This window comes from Suncus etruscus, chromosome 6, assembly GCF_024139225.1.
Source record: "Suncus etruscus isolate mSunEtr1 chromosome 6, mSunEtr1.pri.cur, whole genome shotgun sequence".
Taxonomy (NCBI): domain Eukaryota; kingdom Metazoa; phylum Chordata; class Mammalia; order Eulipotyphla; family Soricidae; genus Suncus; species Suncus etruscus.
In genome coordinates, this window is record NC_064853.1 from 56,957,061 (window position 1) to 56,978,585 (window position 21,525).

Here is a 21,525-nt window from a genome sequence, read left to right on the forward strand (position 1 = left end):
AGAATGGCACAGTAGAATGATGTTTCATTTTCCTTCTCTCTAATTCTAATGCTTGACTAATGTATGACTAATGTTACAAGTAAGGTCAAGGTAGGTTGAATTAGCATTAATTGCTTTCTTTGGCAAATCTCCCCAAAATAAAATATGGGAAGATTAGGTAGATAGAAATTGAGTATTTTTCGGAAAGCATTTCTTTTCTTTTTCTTTTTCTTTTTTTCTTCCTAGCTCTATTTAAACACCCTGATTTACAAAGTTTTACAAAATACACTTGCTTGGACATTCAGTATTTCAGAACCAATTCCACCACTAGCGAAATCTTCCCTCTTTGTCGCAGTTTCTCGTCAATCCCCCAAGCCTAAATTATTTATTTTATAAATTTATTTTTATCAGCACTATAATATATAAGGCACTAAATAATTTAACAAAAATGGTAGTGAAACTATCCAAAAATAGCTTTGTAAAAGAAAATTTCTGAATATTTTTATATCTCACAGTGATTTTAATTCAAGCCATTGTGTACAGATTTACTGAGTTATTTGCTGCTAGTTGAACCTTCTCTGTCATTGCTGTTGCATATTAGACTGTGTGGGCTTCTATGTTATTTTCCCATCTAATTTTTATAGCTCTTCCTGAGATATCAGTATTATAAAATTTGGAAATCCATGAATTTGCAGGTCTAGGAGCTTCAGGATTTGTAGAACCTGGGACAATTCTTGTACTAACCACACACACACACACACACACACACACACACACTGAGGATTACCCAAAGTTTTTAGCCTGAATGTCAGTGTACCTGTGATTTCTCTCTTTTACTACATTAGTCATGAAGCTGCATCATTTAATATGGTGAAAGCTATAGGGAAACAGTTGTGTCGGCTGTTGGGGCTAGAACGCTTTTCAGAGATATCTGTCTTTTTGTTTTGTTTTGGGTCACACCCGGTGGTGTTCAGGGGTTACTACTGGCTCTGTGCTCAGAAATTGCTCCTGGCAGGCACAGGGGACCATATGGGATGCCTGGATTTGAACCACCAGCTGCTTGTAAGGCAAATGCTCTACCGCTGTGCTATCTGTCCGGCCCTCAGAGATATCTTTCATCTACAACTGTTCTACATCAGCTTTCATTCACTATATTTAGCTGTAAGGGATGCTGAACAGTATAATTTTTTTCTCACCAATTTCTCCAACAATCTGTAGTCTACTAATAAAAAAAGAAGGAAGAATAGAAATTGGTATTACCAATTAATAGTGTCTGCTGCATAAATCAAAATCAGATTCTATGAGTCTATATAGAAATTCATTGTAAATACGTAAACCTTTTAAAAAGCTCCTACTACAAAGCAGAATTTATTTTTGCAATTGTACTGAAGTCCTACTACTTTATTTTTCTTGAAAGAGTAGGCTCTTTATATAGTCTATTCCATTTGGCCATTTAGTGACAAATGGTTATAGATGGAGTTCAAATATTCATTTTAATTTTTATTTAATAACTGTGATTTCAAAATTTTCAACAATTGGGCTTTAGGCATACAATATTTTGACAGCAGTGACAAATTTGGCTTCCTCAGGCCACTTCCCCACCTGATCCTCCCCCTACATCTCACCTTGACAGGCACATTTTAAAGTTCTGTGATTATAGTTTATATCTAATGTTTTCAGTGTTGTTAATTCTATGCTTTGGATAATAGCTGTACAACTTTCCTACATCACTAGTATAACTGGGGCCATGGCCTGTCTCCCATTACTTCCCTTTCTCTTCTTCTTTCTTCTCACCCTTTATTTCTCTCCTTTTCTGTTCTCCCTATACTCTGGGGTCAAGACTGTTCTAGGCATCCCCCTTTACATTACATTTTCTCATCCAGCTATCCTATATAACACAGGTAAATGAGGTCATGCAGTGCCTTTCTTCTTCCGGCTTACTTCACTCAGCATAATATCTTCTAGTTCCAACAAGATTGCAGTAAATTGCATGATTTCATCTTTTCTTGCAGCATCATACTTTCCCACCAAGATATTCTTTTCATGAAATTCTACTTGGGTAAACCTGCAGAACTATGATTGAGCCCTACTACCATCATTAAACTCAATATATAGCTGTAAATAATGTCTATTGATGCAGAAAGTATGACCTGACAACACAAAATATTCTTTTCTTATTTTCTGATTCTATTTTTGAGACCTTTTTTAAAATTATTTTGGGGCCATACCTCGTTAGGGAGACCTGGACATACTCATGTATTGTGCAGATCATTCAGGAATGACATTTGCATCTCTTGTATGTAAAGCATGCTTGTTGAGCTGTCATTCTTCTCCCAAATTTTAAGACCATTTAGTCAGAGAATTATTTACAATTATTGCCATACCACTTTGTTTTAGTTTTGTTTGGTTTTGGTTCCCTCCGAAGTGTTTAGAGACTTCCAGGGCCACAGTTCTTTGAAGCATGCAGTGCTAGAGATCAATCACAAATCTTCACAGGTAGGTTTTTGTTCCTATCTTTTGAGCTATATTCTCACCTGCTACCAAAAACTTATATATGTATTTATTACAGAGCAAGTATTTTCACTGCATGGAGTGACAATTAGCTTTTCTATTTTTTTATTTTGTTTTTGGGTCACACCTGGCAGCGCTCAGGGGTTACTCCTAGCTCCACGTTCAGAAATTGCTCCTGGCAGGCTCAGGGGACCACATGGGACACCGGGATTCGAAACAATGACCTTTTGCATGAAAGGCACACACCTTACCTCCATGCTATCTCTCCAGCCCCGACAACTAGCCTTTCTAAACTGAGTTTCAGGAGCTGATTAATCCCTGCAGAATAATTATTTAAGTCGCTATTTTCTTTTTTTTTTTTCCAAGAATGCTATAGAGCTACAACCATTTTTAGTGCATAAAAGAGAATTCCTTGCACGCAATGGATTCTTTCTTGTATTTCTGCTTAATTCTCCCAGGGAAACTCTGAAAGGGCTGTGGATAGTTTTACTGATTTAAGCACATTACTGACCATTACAAAGACCAACATAGATACACATGTAGGAAATGGTTTTCTTATTTCCTATGGTATCTGATATGGCTACAAATAACTTCTGTATCAGCCCCTTACACATCATAGTCAGCATAAGATTTCCTTTGAGAAACTCATGTGGTACACTTAGAAACCAATATATTTCATTTTGCCATTCTTTTGTGTATTATGGAATGCCACAAAAGCTTCTTACCAATTATAATTGTGCTCATTATAGCTGCTCTGTTAAAATTTGAGATGAATTCTCAAAGGTCATCTTTGTTAATTGTTTGATATGATTACTGCAGTTACTATAGTTTATTATAATGAAATTGATAGCTCATAAGTCTGATACCAAAATTATTGTTTATACTCTACATAAATTTCTTTTTTTTTGTAGAAAAAACACAAAGAGATCTGAGTAAAATGTTTGAATCCTTCCAATTTTAATATTGAGATACTTGCAAATTTGCCAACATTTGCTTCAGAATTGCTTCTTAAATTCAAATTTAGTATTTGAAGTTGTTTTGGTTCCTGTCATAATTATGAGAATTTCTGCTTTTCATCACTTTCTGAGAATTTTGTTCTAGCTAAGTTTGTGTATTCTAGATTTGCCTATAATATTTGTAAAAAATTAGATTCTCAAGGTGAACTACCAACCTCCATGGCCTGGAGTATTACTGAGAAATGTGTATTTCTTAAGCCTATGTTAGATTGTTGGCTAAAGCCTCAGAGGAGTACTCTTCATTGGGGGGGTAGGGGGTTTCACATCTGGCGGCGCTCAGGAGTTACTCATGGCTCTACACTCAGAATTTACTCCTGGCAGGCTCAGGGGACCATAGGGGATGCCAGGATTTGAACCGGGGTCTGTTCTGTGTTGGCCACATGCAAGGCAAATACCTTACTGCTATGCTATTGCTCCAGGCCCAGGAGTCCTCTTCTAGGTCTTAATATTTAATACTTTCTGGCCATTAAGTATGAAGTGATCATGATTCTTTGATAGTCCTATAAATAATTTTCATCTTCATTTGGATAGAAAATTTCCTGTTGTAAACTAGGATGACCTGAAAACCATATAGAACTCTAATGAGATAATAACTTAAAATCATGGGATTCTGCCCTAAATTACTAATTGTGATATTATGCAAGATATTTGGATTGTAGTCCCAATGATCTACTGAAATGGAATGAAGCTGAAAATTTCCATAAACTTTACTAGCTTGTGTAACTTTAAAACAAATCATCACCAACATCACCAATATTATCATCATCATCATCATCATCACACATCATTATCATTATCTCAGTAGGATTCAGGATGTCACATGATATATTTAGGTATTTCATCTCTCGGGGTTCTGCTTTCTCTGAGTGTTTCTGGCTCCTATTCTAAATACTTCATTATCATTAGTCTCAGTAAAAGTATCAGTTGATTACTTGTGACTCAGCATCAGTCAAGTTTCCATCCCTGAAACCTATCCCTGTTTCTCTTTGGAAATATTTAGGTTAGGTGTCCAGCTTCCTGGATTACCACATGTACAAGAGTTGGAAGGAAGATTTCTAAAAAGAAAAAAATTCCTGGCTAGGGCCAGAGACACCAAATGGTCCTTGAGCTCAGATAGGATTCATCCTTAAGCAATAAGCTTGAGAAGTCTCTGAGCACCACTGGCTGTGGCTCAAACAGGAAGGAAGGAAGGAAGGAAGGAAGGAAGGAAGGAAGGAAGGAAGGAAGGAAGGAAGGAAGGAAGGAAGGAAGGAAGGAAGGAAGGAAGGAAGGAAGGAAGGAAGGAAGGAAGGAAGGAAGGAAGGAAGGAAGGAAGGAAGGAGGGAAGGAAGTAAAAAAGGAAGGAAGGGAGGAAGGGAGGGAGGGAGGGAAGGAAGGAGGGAAGGAGGGAGGAAGGAGAATGTTAGGCAAAGGAAAGAGGATTGCATTACTGTGAACTATCATAGTGGATGTGCTCATCATGTATTTGGTTCTTAAATAAAGTATCTCTCTAGACACATATTTTATATTCCAGTCAATTCTAATACCACCTCCAATAAATAATAATGGTAGCTATCATTGACAGAGAAATTATGATGTGTCAGAACTTTTAAACATTTAGTATTTATTGAGTAATTTAATCCCTTTAGTAACTCTCAAATGAATTTCCATTATCATCTAATTTTAGAAATAAGAAAATCAGTCATAATACTATTATCATTGTAGTGTGACTATAAAATGGTAGAGGGGTAAATATTTTAGCCTGGTAATTTGTATTTGATGTGTAAAGTTCTCTTAGTCACATTGTTGTAGGCCTTCAATGAAATAAAGGTATATTTGATTTAAACTTGGTATACTTTTTTTCATTAATTTAGTCAGTCAACATTTATAGAATATCTCCTTTATAACAGGCATGGGAAATTTAAAGATTAAAAAATAAGTTATTATTTGGCTTGAACCAGAAAGCTTAACTTTGGACAAGAACTGAGTACTGGAAGGAGGCAACATGATACACTTAATACCCTTGCAGTAACAATATTTCAAAACATAGTGCTTTAAAGGGAAAAAATGTAGAAAATCATCCGTCATTCAGGCATGATTAGAGGAGGAGGGAGGGCAGGAGGGAAAACTATGGACATTGAAAGAGGGAAATAGACACTAGTGAAGAGATAGCTGCTTGAACATAATAGAGCCGAAATAATGTGGTGATTCTATAAATAAAAATAATAATTTTTAAAAGTCATTTGGTTTGAAGTATAAATTTTAACATAACCTTGTCCTATATCAATTTCAGTGAAATTAGTCCACTTAGTAATATATATTTAGCATTCATAAATGAAATTACTTATAAAGTATGCTATAACCTTGAGAGCAGAGATGACATCTAGGAGTAAATCAATCTAGGATATTTATGGTTAAAGAAATATTCTCTTCTAAGGCAGGATTACAGAACACAAGCAAGTTCTCAAAATTGTTAGATAACTAGTTTTCTGATGAAGAGATGCTAAGGAAAGAGTGATATGAATCTAAATAGATTAGGCCCTGATCATGAAGCAATTGAGTGCTATGGAAGAGTTTTCCAAGAGTTTTAAAATTTTTTTCCTAATAGGAAGGCATTAATTAAATAATCTTGAAAATATATAATATATAAAATATATAAATAGTGATTATCTTAGTTACAAGAAAGAATAGGTCATGCATTTTGGACTTTTTCTCTAAATCAGTGCTAGAGTCTGTATGAGAACCAGAAGTTGACAGCAAATTGTCATGAAATTCTTGCTACACTCAATTTCCTTCTTGTTATTACTTTACTGAGTCTTCACAGATGAGGCTTGTGACTATTATCTCTTTATTAAAAGGAAGGAAGCAAGGAGCCTTTTTCACAGTAGAGTGTTTTGATCATAGTGGAACTGTGACTGTTCGCTGAAATTATCAAAAAAGAAAAAAAATGTATTTTCATTTTGGATTGTTTGGAAGAGCCAGAGGGAAACACTGTTCCAAGTACATTTAGTTCCTCCCTACTGAAAGTAGGCAGTTCTCTGAAATGATTAGTAACAGACCATAAAACTCTTACCAATAATGTTAGCTCCAGTCACGATCCAACCTACAAAGACCTCTAGGAGCCTAGTCAATAACACAAACTCAGGGGAGTTTATTACTAGCATACTGGGGCTACATCTTTCCCAGATGAGACTTGCAAGCTCTTTTAGAGTGCTGCTTGGGCTTCAAGGTAAGGGTATTACCATAAATATTAGTACATGTTGTGTCAGCCAGGCTTAAACTGGTTGGCTGAAGTAGTAGAGGAGGGGCTCCCATGCCCATTATATGCCCATGACCTTGGCATGCAGTTACATAAGATTTATTGCCTGAAGGCACCCAGATGTTGCTAGTTTATCTAACTGTTTTGGTACATGCCTTTTGTTTCTGGAACTGCCTATTCTTGCCTAGTCCCTTCTGCCAAATATCTGAGGCCTATAATGGAAGCTCTTATGTCTAAAGCAAAGCACAGTTACAGAAGTGAAACAGCAGCAGTTAATTTTAAACTTAAATACCTTTTAACAACAACAGTAAAAACATAAGCCCTTGTCACCAAAAAAAAAAAAAAAAAACTGGTATTGAGACCATAGAGATAGTATAGGGATTAAGGTACCTGCCTTGCATCCTGCCAAACCTAGTTCAAGTTTATGGCACCACAAATGGCTCCCAGAACCCTTTTGAGGGCCTCTTTGAAGCATAGAGCCAAGAATAGTCCCTGAACAACACCAGATGTAGCAAAGGAAATTCATTGAGTGCTTATTGTGATAAGAACTGATCTCAAGACTTAATGCAAAATACACTTATCATCAAAAGAACTCTCATTAGGGGACCACTGATTTAAAAGCACAAAGACCCCAAGAAATTTCCCTAAGCCCCACAAACAAGAAATGACAGAGTTGAAATTAAAATCGAGCCAGTTTTAGAGTTAGGAGTCCTCCCCATACCCTTTGATAGCAGTAAGAGATGGGGGCCATATATTTGAGAGTCATCCTCACTCTCTATCTGGGAATGTTTTTTTCAATTTACGGAGCTTTAAATTTCTTTATCTGAATAGAAACATTGCAAAATTTTTGTGAGGCTATAAAAGATAGGGTATTTGGTGTCTGATACCTAACATGTCCTCATTAGTTGATTTTAGGCATTATCCTTAAAAGACACAGTGAAGCTGGAGTGATAGCACAGTGATAGGGCATTTGCCTTGCACGTGGCCAATTCAGGACGAACCTTGATTCGATCCTCGGCATCCCATGAGCATGGAGAGATTTCTGAGTGCATTGTCAGGAGTAACCTCTGAGTGTCACAGTGTGTGCCCCCCCAAAAAAAATATAAGCAAAAAATAAAAATAAAAAAGATACAGTAGGTCAAACAGTAGAAATGAAGTAAGTATATAATTGAAATTGTATGAATATATTGGGGAAGGATGCCTGCACTATGAAATAACTCATACTTAGATAGAATATTCAACAATACTGATAAATAAGAGTTACCCAGTCGTCACTATCTTGGCTTCCAATCTCTTATTTTGTACATATGTAGTTGTTAAGTTGATTTACTGTAGAGTAGAATCCAGGAGAGTGAATGGGATAAGACTCTGGCAGCAGGAGGCTGAAATTACAGGGATCCACTTATTTATGAATGAAGAATAAATAAATGTGCTATGCTCTAGAATGAGAGCCATAAACGACAGAGAGAGAGAGAGAGAGAGAGAGAGAGAGAGAGAGCACTCACTACTTTCTGCATCTTACATTTCAGTATGTGTGAAAGATATTGTGACCAATAACTGAACTGTTATTTAAGCAAGTATGATTCCTACCTCCCCACAGGGAATATGCCGAGGAAATTAACTGATCTTTCTTGGTGGCCACTGTGTTCCCTGATAAATTATAAACCTCATGGGACCTGGTGGACCGGGCTGGTGTTGGTTACTAGGCTTTTGGAGCTTGACCTACAGGTGGATTTGATGATGCATAGACTCTCTGTGCCTTATTTAAGGGCTGTTCAGGTAGATTTCTTGAAAAGATAAAGCAAACTGATACAATACAGGATGAGAGTTTTTAAGCAGAGTAAATATGAATGTTTTTCAGTCTCCAGTCTATCCTACACCTTTGGGGATATTTTTATCATTTCCTTTCTATATGATTTACAATAAATAACTTGGAAAAATTTCCAAAACTGAACAGAATTGGCTGCCGAGTCTGTACTCATGTCAACATCTCTCCTTATTCTGTAAGCAGAAGTATCCCCTTTTGGTGTTTTATATATGACTAGATTTTTGTACTTATATCTGCAGATGGGGTGGAGAGCCTGGAGATGTGGCTTCCAAGTGCATTGGATAGATTGAATAAAAGTGAAACATCCATAAATTCTAGGGCTTTTGGCTAAGATCAAGTGAAGAGTGAAAGATAAACCTGTAAAACTACTCTCAATAAACCCATGCTAATAAAGATTAGCACTTAGGGTCACCTAATTGGTTTTATTTTTGTTTGTTAGTTTTCTGGGTCACACCCAGCAGCACTTGGGGGTTACTCCTGGCTCAACACTCAGAAATTGCTCCTGGCAGGCTGAGGGACCATATGGGATGCTGGGTTTCAAATCACCATCCTTCTGCATGCAAGGCAATTGCCTTACCTTCATGCTATCTCTCTGGCCCCCTTGGGGTCACCAGGTTTTTTTTGTTTTGTTTTGTTTTGTTTTTTTTTGTTTTTGGGGGGCCACACCCGTTTGATGCTCAGGGGTTCCTCCTGGCTAAGCACTCAGAAATTGCCCCTGGCTTGGGGGGACCATATGGGACACCGGGGGATCGAACCGCGGTCCTGATCCTTGGCTAGCGCTTGCAAGGCAGACATCTTACCTCTAGCGCCACCTCACCGGCCCCTGGGGTCACCAGTTTTAAGGAATATTCTTTATGACAATGATTTGAATCTAATAGTGCCTTCTATTTTTACCTTTCAATATACCTCAGAGCACTTGATCAAAACTTTTAGTTGATCTTTTCATTTCCCTGCTGAGGTTCAGATGAATATTAATTTAAAAAATACAACATTTACATGAAAATAGGACCCTGGAATCTGAGTAGGTTGTTTAAATCCAGATTTATAACCAAGTTATTTAGTAATGAACTGTGGGACTTCTATTCATACCTCCATCTTTTTAGCTGACTTTTTCTGACTCATTTTTTAGTTCCTCTTTTTAATTTATAGGTATAAAAATGTTCATTAAACCAACTCCTTTGTTGACATTGATTAACATTGTAACTTGGGATTATGTATTTAAATATATAGGATGAAATTATTTTTAATGCTATTGTCACCTTGAATAAAATTTTTGTTAGAGAAAGAAACTATTATTATTTTAAAATTTAAATTACATTCATTTTAAAATTAATTAATTAAATTAAAACATTCAGAATGAAATGGTTTTCTTGATGCTATTGTCACCTTGAATAAAATTTCATTAGAGAAAGAGACTATTATTTTAAAAAATTAAACTACATTCTAGAAAATATACTTTCCAATTCTAGTAGTCTGTAGTCCTTAAACAACAAATTGTTTTCAACTTTTTCACCCTCTATCACCAATGAAGAAGATGAGAGTGCTAGACAAAGTGACAAGTGATTGTCCAATGCCAAGCACACCTGTATAAAGCAGGAGAGATAAACTAAATAGGCAATTCTAGTCTAGTCAGGCAGTTCTAGTCACCTGGGTGGGCAATGAGATATGGAGATATTTGATTGTTTATACTTTATATCATTCTTTTACTCAAATTGACTAGATTCTTGTCTTGTTAGGAGAGTTCACATTTTTATTCCTATTCCATGGACAGAGTTCTAAATGTTGGGCATACTTTTGGAATAAGCACACTAATATTAAGTGTCTTGTTTCTTCCATATTTAAATTCCCAGCATATTATAGATACTTAAAGTGGTTTTCCTATATATAAGTACAAATTTAGAATCCTTTCCTTATCTTCTGAAACAATTCATAAGCAAATGTCATCTGCATATCAAAGCATCATAATCTTATCTAATTACTAACCCAAAGAGCTTCTCTTTAATTCTAGAATAAAAATGTTCACATTCACCTTTTTTTTTTTTTATGCTTTGTAGTTTGGCAGTATCATTAAGGGTTTTCGTCCTTCCTCAATCAAGATACTGGCCTGGGAATCAAATGAACCTGACTTTGATACTTAACGCTAGTATTTAAAATATGATTAAATGTAAGAAATTTAACCTCTCTGAAATGCATTTTCCTCATTCTTAGGATACAATCATAATAATGGTCTAGTTCGTATAAGTTTTTTGAGTATAAGAGAATGCATATACTGCAAACATCTGATATATAGTGAACATAGCTGAAGTTTGACTTTAGCTTCAATGTTGTGACCATGGTAGTGGGGTGTGATTAGCTTGTTGATATCACAAGCACCAAATGCCTACTGAGCTTCATTAAAAATCATCCATTTTCTTATACCTGAAACCACTTTCTCTTCACCTGGCTTCTCATCTTCCAGGAAACCACTCCTGGTTTCTTACTTGGAAGGGTTCTTTACAAATAACAACATGGCAAAATGGCTGCCCTAATGCCAAGTACTTTTAAAGAATTCCTGTTCTATATTTTCTGTTGTTGTGATTGTTGCTCTACTTGTAGTACACATACATTCTCATTATAGTGCTGTGTGGGGACTGCACACTTTAGTTGTGAAGCTCACCAAAGGCTGCCCTCATGAGTTTAGTACTCACCATCACCAGTAGTCATGGTTCATACTGGGTATTGCACACACTAACTGTGCTGCTTGGAGACCAGACACCTAGATGTGGTGCACCAGAGATCACACAGTTTGTCTCAACACCAGGATTTTCAAACAAAAGAGTTGCAACACTGTACTCATTGCATGTAGATGGCCCCAGGAGCAAACTTGCAGCTTTGCATTTCCAAAGCAGGAGCTTCCGCCACTCAGAGATCCCTTAAACTCATCATTAAGAAGCCACTTCTCCATGGCACTTTTCATTGCTTCCCACTTGACCAGCCCCAGAGAAAAGGAGAAGAAATGGCCATTTTGTTTTCAATTTATCATATATATTAACTAATAAATAGAATCTCTTAAGGGGGAGGTTCTTTCTATGTGAGACTAAAGTGATGCAGAATTAAACACTTAATTATTTAGAAATCTGAGAAGGAGGTAAGTCCATTTACAAGTGAAACCTGACATTCACAGTTTATACTCCATGCCTACAGTTAATAATGAATCAGATTTTGAAGTCTGCTGGTAAGAGTAAAGACTGGACTTGGTTACCAAAGTTACTCTCTTTGAACTATTGTCTAAACTATTGAGAACAACTTTGTAAATCATGATACCTTAATAAAATATATAAATAAATAACAATATTCCCTTTGTAACTTAGTTACAGTTTGGATTTTTATTATTTTTTATCTCATTGTCATTAAGTTTCTTAGTGAGGTTTTTTTTTTGTAACTTAGTTACAGTTTGGATTTTTATTATTTTTTTTTATCTCATTGTCATTAAGTTTCTTAGTGAGGTTTTTTTTTTTTTTTGCTCTTTTTTTTTTGTTTTGTTTTTTGTTTTTTGGGTCACAACCGGCAGTGCTCAGGGGTTACTCCTGGCTCTATGCTCAGAAATCGCCCCTGGCAGGCACAGGGGACCATATGGATGCATGGATTCGAACCACTGTCCTTCTGCATGAAAGGCAAATGCCTTACCTCCATGCTGTCTCTCCAGCCCCTTCTTTGTTCTTAAGAAAAGCATTGCAGCTCACCTCCTATTTAAAAAATCTGATATAATAGCTTGAACTGTTGGTGTAAAGATTAAATGAATTATTACTTTCTAGAAAATATCCCTTTCAATTTCACTGACATCTTATTTCTAAAAATCTAGAATAAAAACTAGAACTGAATGCCTAATAAATTACATATTAACTTACATGGGCCATAGAAGATCAAAATGAATGTTCTGTACAATAGTCACAACACCATGACCCACAATGGTTCTGTATTATGCTTGGGAGGCTGCTATTTAAACCTAAAAATTCAAGTTGTCCTCATCCTCTAAGCTTATTCTTAAGAAGATTAATAATATTTATTTGTTTTATACTTCCTATTCTTCATTTAACTATTACAAAAGAGATATAGTAACACTATTCTTAATCACAAAATATTTTTTACACTGCAGATGAGAGAACTCAGGCTCTCAATCTCTCAATTTAGGGTCCCTTTCTGAGATCATGCCAGAGGAAAGGAATGCGGCCCAAACTTTTATTTCCCATTTCTTATTCTCAATTAACTGACAAGAGCTTTCCATCTTGACCTGTCTTCTCAGTTTACCTTTGCAAAATGGAGAACACATTGACGTCATTTTGGTTTTCATTGCTATTTATTTTTTATTTGATTGTATACTGAACTACACTGTTAAATGTTTTATAAATTCTTATTTCTTTAATAATATGGTAAGCTTTTTTTTTTATTTCCCTTAACACTTCTATCTCTACTCAATGCTCCGAAAGACTCTCCTATTGAGATCCTAGAAGACAGTCAGCAAAAACGTTCTAAACCAACCCTTTTCCTCACTAGGAATGACTTAACAGAGCTTGCCAGTTTGCCCTGGGCAAGTGAGAGGTGTCTTACTTCCAGAGGTGTGACTGTTTCTTTAAGCTGAGCAGCACTGCTGACAGACTGCCTAGAGAAACCCTCTGGTTTGTTTTTTCTCCTTCTGTTTAGGTGAAAGTACATCCGCTCCACTCACATCCTACACTCATGCACAATTATTTGGCCCCACGTGGTGAATTTAAAATAGCTAACATGCACCATAGTAGATCTTGAAGGCAGACTGCAGGAACCCTTCAGCAAGTTGAAGGTCTGTGAAGGTCACAATTTCCTTAGGTCTGCAGAGAAGGCAGAGGCAGTATTTGGACACTGCAGGGGAGAATGCCTTGGTCAGCAGTGTGCCATCCCTCCCCTCCTTCAACTTCTATAGGAGCTCCTTGTTCTCTATCAACCTTCCTCACTCTGAGGGCCATGGGTTTCTCCTTAGCTCAGCATCTATTTATGAGTTTACTAGTCTATGCCTTAGTTAAGCCTTGGAGGTATAGCATCCTTAGTTCTCCTAGATTTGCACATTTCTTTCTTTTATTTTTTATTTACTATTTTCTAGACTGATCTAAAAATATCAGCCTTTTATCTTAATCCTTAGCTTAGTCTTTTATTGAAGGAGGGACATGCTCAACAGCACTTAAAAGTTACTCTGGCTCTGTGCTAAGGGATTGCTCCTGAGGGTTCAGAGGACTATATGGGATGTATTCTTGTTGGCAACTTGCAAGACAAATGCTCAACTTGCTGTAGTATCCTTCAGACCCCCATCTGTGCCTCTAGTCCCCTTCTTAGCTTAGTCTTATCCTTTCTAACATCATTATGGTACTGACAGTGATTCGACTCTTTACAGATGTTTGTTATTTAATTTACACTTATTCAACAGGCCTAGAGTTGGAGATGTTGTGATGATCAAAAATACATAATGTTTCTGAAGATATAATTGTTATGAACTGATAGGGTGTAAGACTTTAATAAAAATGATTAAATATATGAAAGCGAATTGTGATTATGGTAGGTGTAACATGTTACGTTCTGGAAGATAGACATGACATGGATTAGACAGATCAGAGCTGTGATATAGAGAAGAACTTAGATTTGGGTTCTGAGCAGAGAAGGAGATGAAAGTCATGGAGAAGAAAGTCAACTAAAGGGGCAAATCCTACTGGGTGATATCCACATTTCACAACAGTACCAAAAAATATGGTGTCTGCAGGAAGAAGTGTAGGTAAGGGACTATTTAATAAAGGGGGCAAAGTGGGACTTTACATTGCCTGAGAAAGTTTAGAATCATATATTTATCGCAATTGAGTGCCAATTGAACCCAATCAGGAATAATGAGTAGGAATTATGTAAAATAATCAAATGAAAAGAAGTGACTATTAAAAGGTGAAGGAATATAGACACTGGAAGGGGAGCTGAGCACCAGTAGGGGCAAGAATGCATAAATACATAACTGGGGCCAGAGAAATAGTACAGGGTTCTTGCCTTACAACTGGCCAAGTGGGATTCAATTCCTGGAATACCAAATGATTTCCTGAGCAACTCCAAGAATGATCCCTGAGTTCAGAGCCAAGAGTAAACCCTTAATACTGCTGAGTATGACACTTCCAAAAAAGAATTGACAATGAGACAAAGACCTACAAATTTTGCTGATATTTGACAACCAAAAAATTCTTATTCTCATGGGTAATCATTGTTGCTGCATTTAAGATAATTATTCTGAGATAAAAATATATTCTACTGGGACCAGAGCAATAGCACAGTGGTAGGGCATTTGCCTTGCACTTGGCCGACCCTAGATGGACCTGAGTTTGATTCCCATTTCTGGCATCCCATGTGGTCCCCTGAGCCTGCCAGGGGCAATTTCTGAGCACAGAACCAGGAGTAACCCCTGAGTGCCACCAGATGTGACTCAAAGATCCCTCCAATAATAATAATAATAATAATAATAATAATAATAATAATAATAATAATAAAGGCTTTCTTAATCCTTTAAAATATTTTCTACAAAACTAAAACTTTAAACACTCATTTCTGTTTAAAGCTCTGTATTCATATCAAAATAGAAGTATGTAAGAATATACACACTTCTATACAGATCTCACACCCTCCTTACTGGGGATGCCACTATCACTAAACTGGCCCTTATTTATTGCTTTTAAACTGAAACTCAAAAGGAACATAACTATTAGGAAGCTCTGTAAGAGAGTTCTCTCCTCCAATATCCATGAAACTGCCATATTTCCCCCCCTTTCTTTTCATACTAAGTTTCCTGCAGGTACGGTGGGTACTCCTCTTTGGAACTGTCTCAGATCTCAGGAACTTAGACTTGGTCCCTTTTCCATATGACTTTCATCATCTTCAGTCAGGGACTTCAATAAAATTAAACTACAAAGAAAATGAACCAACTGAACAAACTTTAAATCTAAGAGCTTATATGTTCTTTTCTTGTCACTTTTCTCAATCTTTCCTATGCCAGATTTAACCAGTGATAAGAGCTTGATAGATATTCCAAGGCTAGAGTAAATTTTAACACAATGGCCACCTATTGTCTTTGCTCTTTTCCAGGTGAAGGATAAAGATGCTGGCTTGTCATATTTTTAATTTTTTCCATTAAACTGCATTGCAAATTTCTTGTTTACTCTACTAACAGAAGCCCCTAAAGACTGCCAATATGTTGTCTTATAAATTTGTACTTTATAGTCAAGAAAGTAAACAAGTTATAATTCCATTGATTTGTCACTACTGGGAAAAAATAAGAAAACTTATCATGCAGTTGTCATAGATGGTAGATACATAGAACTATGATATAAAATAAAATCTTACAATAGATTTTTTATGATGAACTACTTATGTTTTAATACAGGATGAAGAGGAAGAAATCAAGCAAGAAATTAACATGCTGAAGAAATATTCTCACCACAGGAATATTGCTACATACTATGGTGCTTTTATTAAAAAGAACCCACCTGGCATGGATGACCAACTTTGGGTAGGTTATTTTATCTACCTATATTTGTCTTATTTTATTTGCTTTAATTAGTGTTAAAGGGGATTGGGGCCACACCCATCAGCCCCAAGCTTTCAAGGCATATTTTTGACTGTGAGCAGGAATCATTCCCATTGGACCTAGAACGTGGTTCTAAGGTTCAAATTGGGATTGTACACACACAAGGCAAGAGACTTACTCTTATACTATATCTCCAACACCATAATTTGCCTTTCTTTAATGAAGAATAGTCAGAGTCTACATATTCATTTCTCTGTCTGCTGACATTTGATTCAGTAAGTAGTTAGAAATCTGGATTTTTATAAAACATTGTGAATTTAACCACTTTTCACCATGTCCTTGGATACCTCTAAATCTAAGTAAGTACTTACATTTCTTCTTACTTAATGTGGCCCATCCTTAAAATCTGTTACATTCTTTTATTTTTTTCCTGCCAGTATCTTTATGTTGTTTTTATTATATTTCAGCAACCATGCAACTTTTATATGGACTATAAATTCATTCCAGCTCTCTGCAAAAAATTGTCATAATTATCCTCATTTTTAGATGATATAACTAAGGTTTACAGACAGCCCCAAAATGTAATTAGAAATGGTAGAAGCAATTTATAGTCTTGGTCTATATTAGTCTATTACTATTGTATTGATAAGTGAAATTTAAGTTTTCAACTCTCTGACTAAAGCACACTATACAATGTCTGATACTAAGTGGATACTTTATCTAGTATTCAATGTCTAATATTACATGTACATAATATATCCTTGCTTTACCCTATACACCCTATCCTTGCTTTACCATGGTCAAAATGCCCAATGCTTGTTTTCCTGATTTTTGTAAATGAAGCTTTCATTGACTTGATTTTTGGGGTGATTTTTTAGGTCTTTTTTAGAGCTATGAATAAATATAGTAGATTAAAAAATTAAATGCTTTCAATTATTCTCAGAAATAAAATAGAAATATATAAGTATGAGTGAATATATTTAACATTTTAGCAATATCTAGAATTATATATACAACTTGTGTTTACTATTCATGTTTACTGTTACTATTCATGTGGAAAATTTGATGCATTTTCTTTTGTATATCTGCTTTTTTTCCTTCTTATGTCTAGCATTAGAACCAATTGTGGTTTTGCTTGAGTTTTTGTTTGTTTTACTTTGTTCTTTTTTTGCTTCTGAACAACTCTTCATTTTGCACTACTGTTACGTCTGTGAGTGTCAAAAGGTGACTTATATTTCAGAGCTGTCCTTAGCCTTAGGAAAGTTTTGGACATGTGAGGCTGACACAATTGTTATTTTGTGACTGAAAAGTAGAATTATTTTTATATATTTTGTTGCTATTATTGTTATTAAATTACCTAATGGCTACAGATATCTGAGAATTTAGTTTTCATGTAGTCTATAGGATCAAAAGGCTCTAATAAGATGACATAAATTGGAAGACTGTACTCCCAAAGACCTCAGCATTGTCAAGGATCTGTTGTTGTAGCACCAACCGTTATATTAGTGTAAGCCACTGCAGATCAAAAGAGGATGGTGATAGATTTTTTTGTTTTTGTTTGTTTTGGGCCACACCCGTTTGATGCTCAGGGGTTACCCCTGGCTAAGTGCTCAGAAATTGCCCCTGGCTTGGGGGGACCATATGGGATACTGGGAGATCGAACCGTGGTCCTTCCTTGGCTAGCACTTGCAAAGCAGACACCTTACCTCTAGCGCCACCTCACCGGCCCCTTGGTGATAGATCTTTTAATGATAGTTATATAAAGATTTTTTGGGTCATGAGTATAGTTCCAAATTTTAAAAAAAGGCATTAATGTAGCTTTGGAACCACCTCTCACCTGAATTAGTAAAAGTAATTATAGATGAGTCACACTTATTATTAATATCATTCCATTTGTAAGATGGGGCAGAGCAAATAGTTGTTTTCTTTATTTGACTGAACTATTAAAATTGAGTACTTATAAGATATTGATTAATGGGAAAAGAGGAATAATCAAACAAAATCTCTCTTGTCTTTTGTTCTTTTCCCCCCTAATGATGAGATTATTTAAGCTGGAAAGAAACTTTGTTGAATTCCAATGCATTGAATTGATTTTCTCAGGGTCTCAAAACATATTAATAAATTTGTGTATGCCAACTGTTGGCAATTATAGAATGCATAAAATGTCTAAAGTTCTGAAAGGTGCTAGAAGTTATTATTTGGTGCCAGAAATTATTGTTATTATTGTAAGTATAGGGACCCCACTTGGATTTGCTTGAGGCTTACTCCTCGTTCTTTGCCAAAGGATCATTCATGACAGTGTTCAGGGACTCATGTGTGTAGCCAAGGGATGGACCTTGTTAGTTCCTGTACAGGGCAAGCAACTTACCCACTGTACTCTATCTCCAGTCCTACTTATGACATTTTAAGGAGATAAATCTGCAGTCCATTTTCATATCAATATGGCTTATTTCACACAGCAGGCTTATTTGCATCTGTATGGTATGAACAGGAAGTTTTGTACTCTAGAAATGGGTGCTGCATACCAATTCTCATCCTGGCCACTTGCTGTTCTCTTGTGCTTGTCAGGAACTGAGAGTCAGTATATGTATGTTATTTATTGCCATTCACTTAATCTCCCAACAAATACATATCAAGCACTTGTTTGAGACAAGACATTTTTCAGAACAGTTAAGCTATCACAATGAACAAACTGATGAAAATTCCTACATTCTTACTATTGAATATAAATAAAAAATATAGCAAATAAGAATACTCTAGGGTATTCTGGAAGCTGATTAAGTTTCTGGAGGAGCAGGTATCGTTCAGTGGGAGGCAGATAGAGATTGTAATGGTGAGTAGAATGGGCAGAGGAAACTCCATTGCAGATATCTGAAGGAAGTGCTAGGTATTTTCTTGGAATAGCAATGAGGCTAGTGTGACCAGAATATGTGAGCCATGGAAGAAGATAGCAGGAAGGATCTGTGGCAAAGAGTCTCTTGTGGCAAAGGTAGCCTTTACTCTGAGAAAAATAGGTGTCAATGGAATTTAGTGAGGTTCAGGAATAGATTCTGAGGGCCAGAGAGATAGTACAGTGGTAAGGCATTTGCTTTACACATGACCAACCTGGAACAGACTGGGGTTCTATTCCTGGCATCCCAGATGGCCCCCCAGCCTGCCAGAAGTGATTTCAGAGCCAGGAGTAACCCCTGAGTGCTGCTGGGTATGGCCTAAAAAAAAAAAAAAAAAAAAAAAAAAGAGAGAGAAATGGCCTCTGACTCCCACAGTGATATAATCCATCTCATGGGTAAATAGGAGGGTAGGTCAGTGGAAACTAGACTGGAGCAGAGCCAGAGTAAACATAGAGAGACCAGTTAACGGAAACTGTTTTAACAAACTAACCCCCTCCTGATGTTGGCACACAACTATCCCCTGCCGCCACCACCACCCCCACAACTAAATGTGGATGACAAAACAAAGCAGCATCAGCTTCCCTTCAACTTAAAAGTCAAAAAACCTGTTATTTGTCAGATTTATCATGATTTTCAGATTTTCATGCTGAGAACTGTTTCAACTATCTCTGTTTGCATTTTCATTAATTTCTATGTCACTGGGGATAAAAATACAGAACAAGGATGTCAGAGAGATAGTTTAGGCACTTGCCTTTCATGAGACCTTCCCATATCCAACCCATGGAAACCACATGGTTTTCTGAGCACTGCCATATGTGTTCTCTAAAGAAGGAAGGAAGGAAGGAAGGAAGGAAGGAAGGAAGGAAGGAAGGAAGGAAGGAAGGAAGGAAGGAAGGAAGGAAGGAAGGAAGGAAGGAAGGAAGGAAGGAAGGAGAAAAGGAGAGGAGAAACGGAGAGAAGGAAGAAGGAAGGAGGGAAGGAAGGAAGGAGGGAAGGAGTGAGGGAGGGAAGTAAGGAAGGAGGGAAGGAAGGGAGGGAGGGAGGGAGGGAGGGAGGGAGGGAAGTAAGGAAGGAGGGAAGGAAGGGAGGGAGGGAGGGAGGGAGGGAAGTAAGGAAGGAGTGAAGGAGGGAAGGAGGGAAGGAAGGAAGGAGGGAAGGAAGGAAGGAAGGAAGGGAGGAAGGGGAGGGAGGGAAGGAGGAAGGGGAGGGCAGGAAGAGGAGAAGAGGGAGAGGGAAAGGAGGGATGAAAGGGAGGGAGGGAAGAAGAGAGGGAACAAAGAAATAAAACTGTACATGGAGGACCAAAACATTCTTTTATTTTCCAATTGTGTTTTTAAGGAGTTAATTTTAGAAAGTAAAGGCAGAGCTGGAGCACTATAGTTAGGAAACTAGCACTACTTGTTTAGAGAAAATAATAGTCTTATTTTAGTTCACAACCTTTAAATTGATGACCTAGGATAGAAATAGGCTGCATGTTACATGTTAAATACTATTTTTATTTGTACTATAATATTGTTGTTAATAATGTAATATTGTTTCAGTACATAATCACACTTTAAATTAGCTATTTGTAATCTGTAAACTACAAAGTTGATATTGTATTAATTGAGAAATTTGTACAAGGTTTCATAGCTACTGTATGATGAAGCTAATATACAGGCTAAACTCAAATTGCTTGAACCAGTATTAATCTCCTAAACACAATGCTGTTCTTAGTTCTGATGTCAAAAATTGGCATTCCAAATAGAATTGAAGTTTTGTGTTTAAATAAGCTTAGTTTTATTTTTTTCCTTGCTCAGTTTACCCACGTTTTAAAGAGAACAAGAAATATTAGCTGTCAAGTAAGATTGCTGTGAAGTCTAGGAAATATGCTCTGTAAAGTACGTTAAACCTTTTGTGAATGCTTTAACAAATAATTGGAAAGGTCATACAAGCTGACTCAGGACTAATGGTATTCTGTTATGAAAACATTCATATAGAGATGTTATGGATTACATAGAGACACAGCCTGTAGTCTTGCAAGAGCTCTATTTTCAACATTTATTCTCTACTTTTAGGCTAGAACTATTTCTTTGCGGGGGATAATTGGGGTTTGAGCCACACCCTACTATGCGCAGGGCTCACGCTTGTCTATGGTCTGAGTACCGTATGTGGTGTCCAGGATAACACACAGGCAAAGCAAATACTCACCCATTATAATATCTTCCAATCCCGCCCCAGATTTTTTTTTTTTTTGCTGTGGCTGGAGGGCTGAGGTAAACACACATTTCATTAGCCAATATATTTTCTGTTTCCCGTTCCTGATTGAATCGTAATCTGTGAGAATTCCATCAGTCTTATTGTTGAGATAAACTCTTGTTTAGTACCAGCTCTTTGTGGAAATGCAGCTACTTCTGATAATGGCCAAGTAATTCCTCTTTATCAGCTGTTCAGGGCCTGATCCGGAAATCAAAAAAGGGAGCTCTTTCAATAAAGATTCTCATCTCGGAAACAAGGCAAGC

General features: G+C 36.6%; 1 protein-coding gene across 4 annotated transcripts in view; it reads left to right on the forward strand.

Annotated features, from left to right (window-relative positions):
- TNIK (TRAF2 and NCK interacting kinase) overlaps positions 1-21,525 on the forward strand; it is a 420,827-nt gene that overhangs the window by 244,613 nt on the left and 154,689 nt on the right. For all 4 annotated transcript variants that reach the window (XR_007496767.1, XM_049775216.1, XM_049775217.1 and 1 more), the window contains exon 4: positions 15,990-16,115. Coding sequence is in view for 3 of the 4 variants with exons in the window: in XM_049775216.1 (XP_049631173.1) it covers positions 15,990-16,115 (126 nt within the window). In the remaining variant the exon portion in view is untranslated. The remainder of the gene's footprint in view (positions 1-15,989; positions 16,116-21,525) is intronic.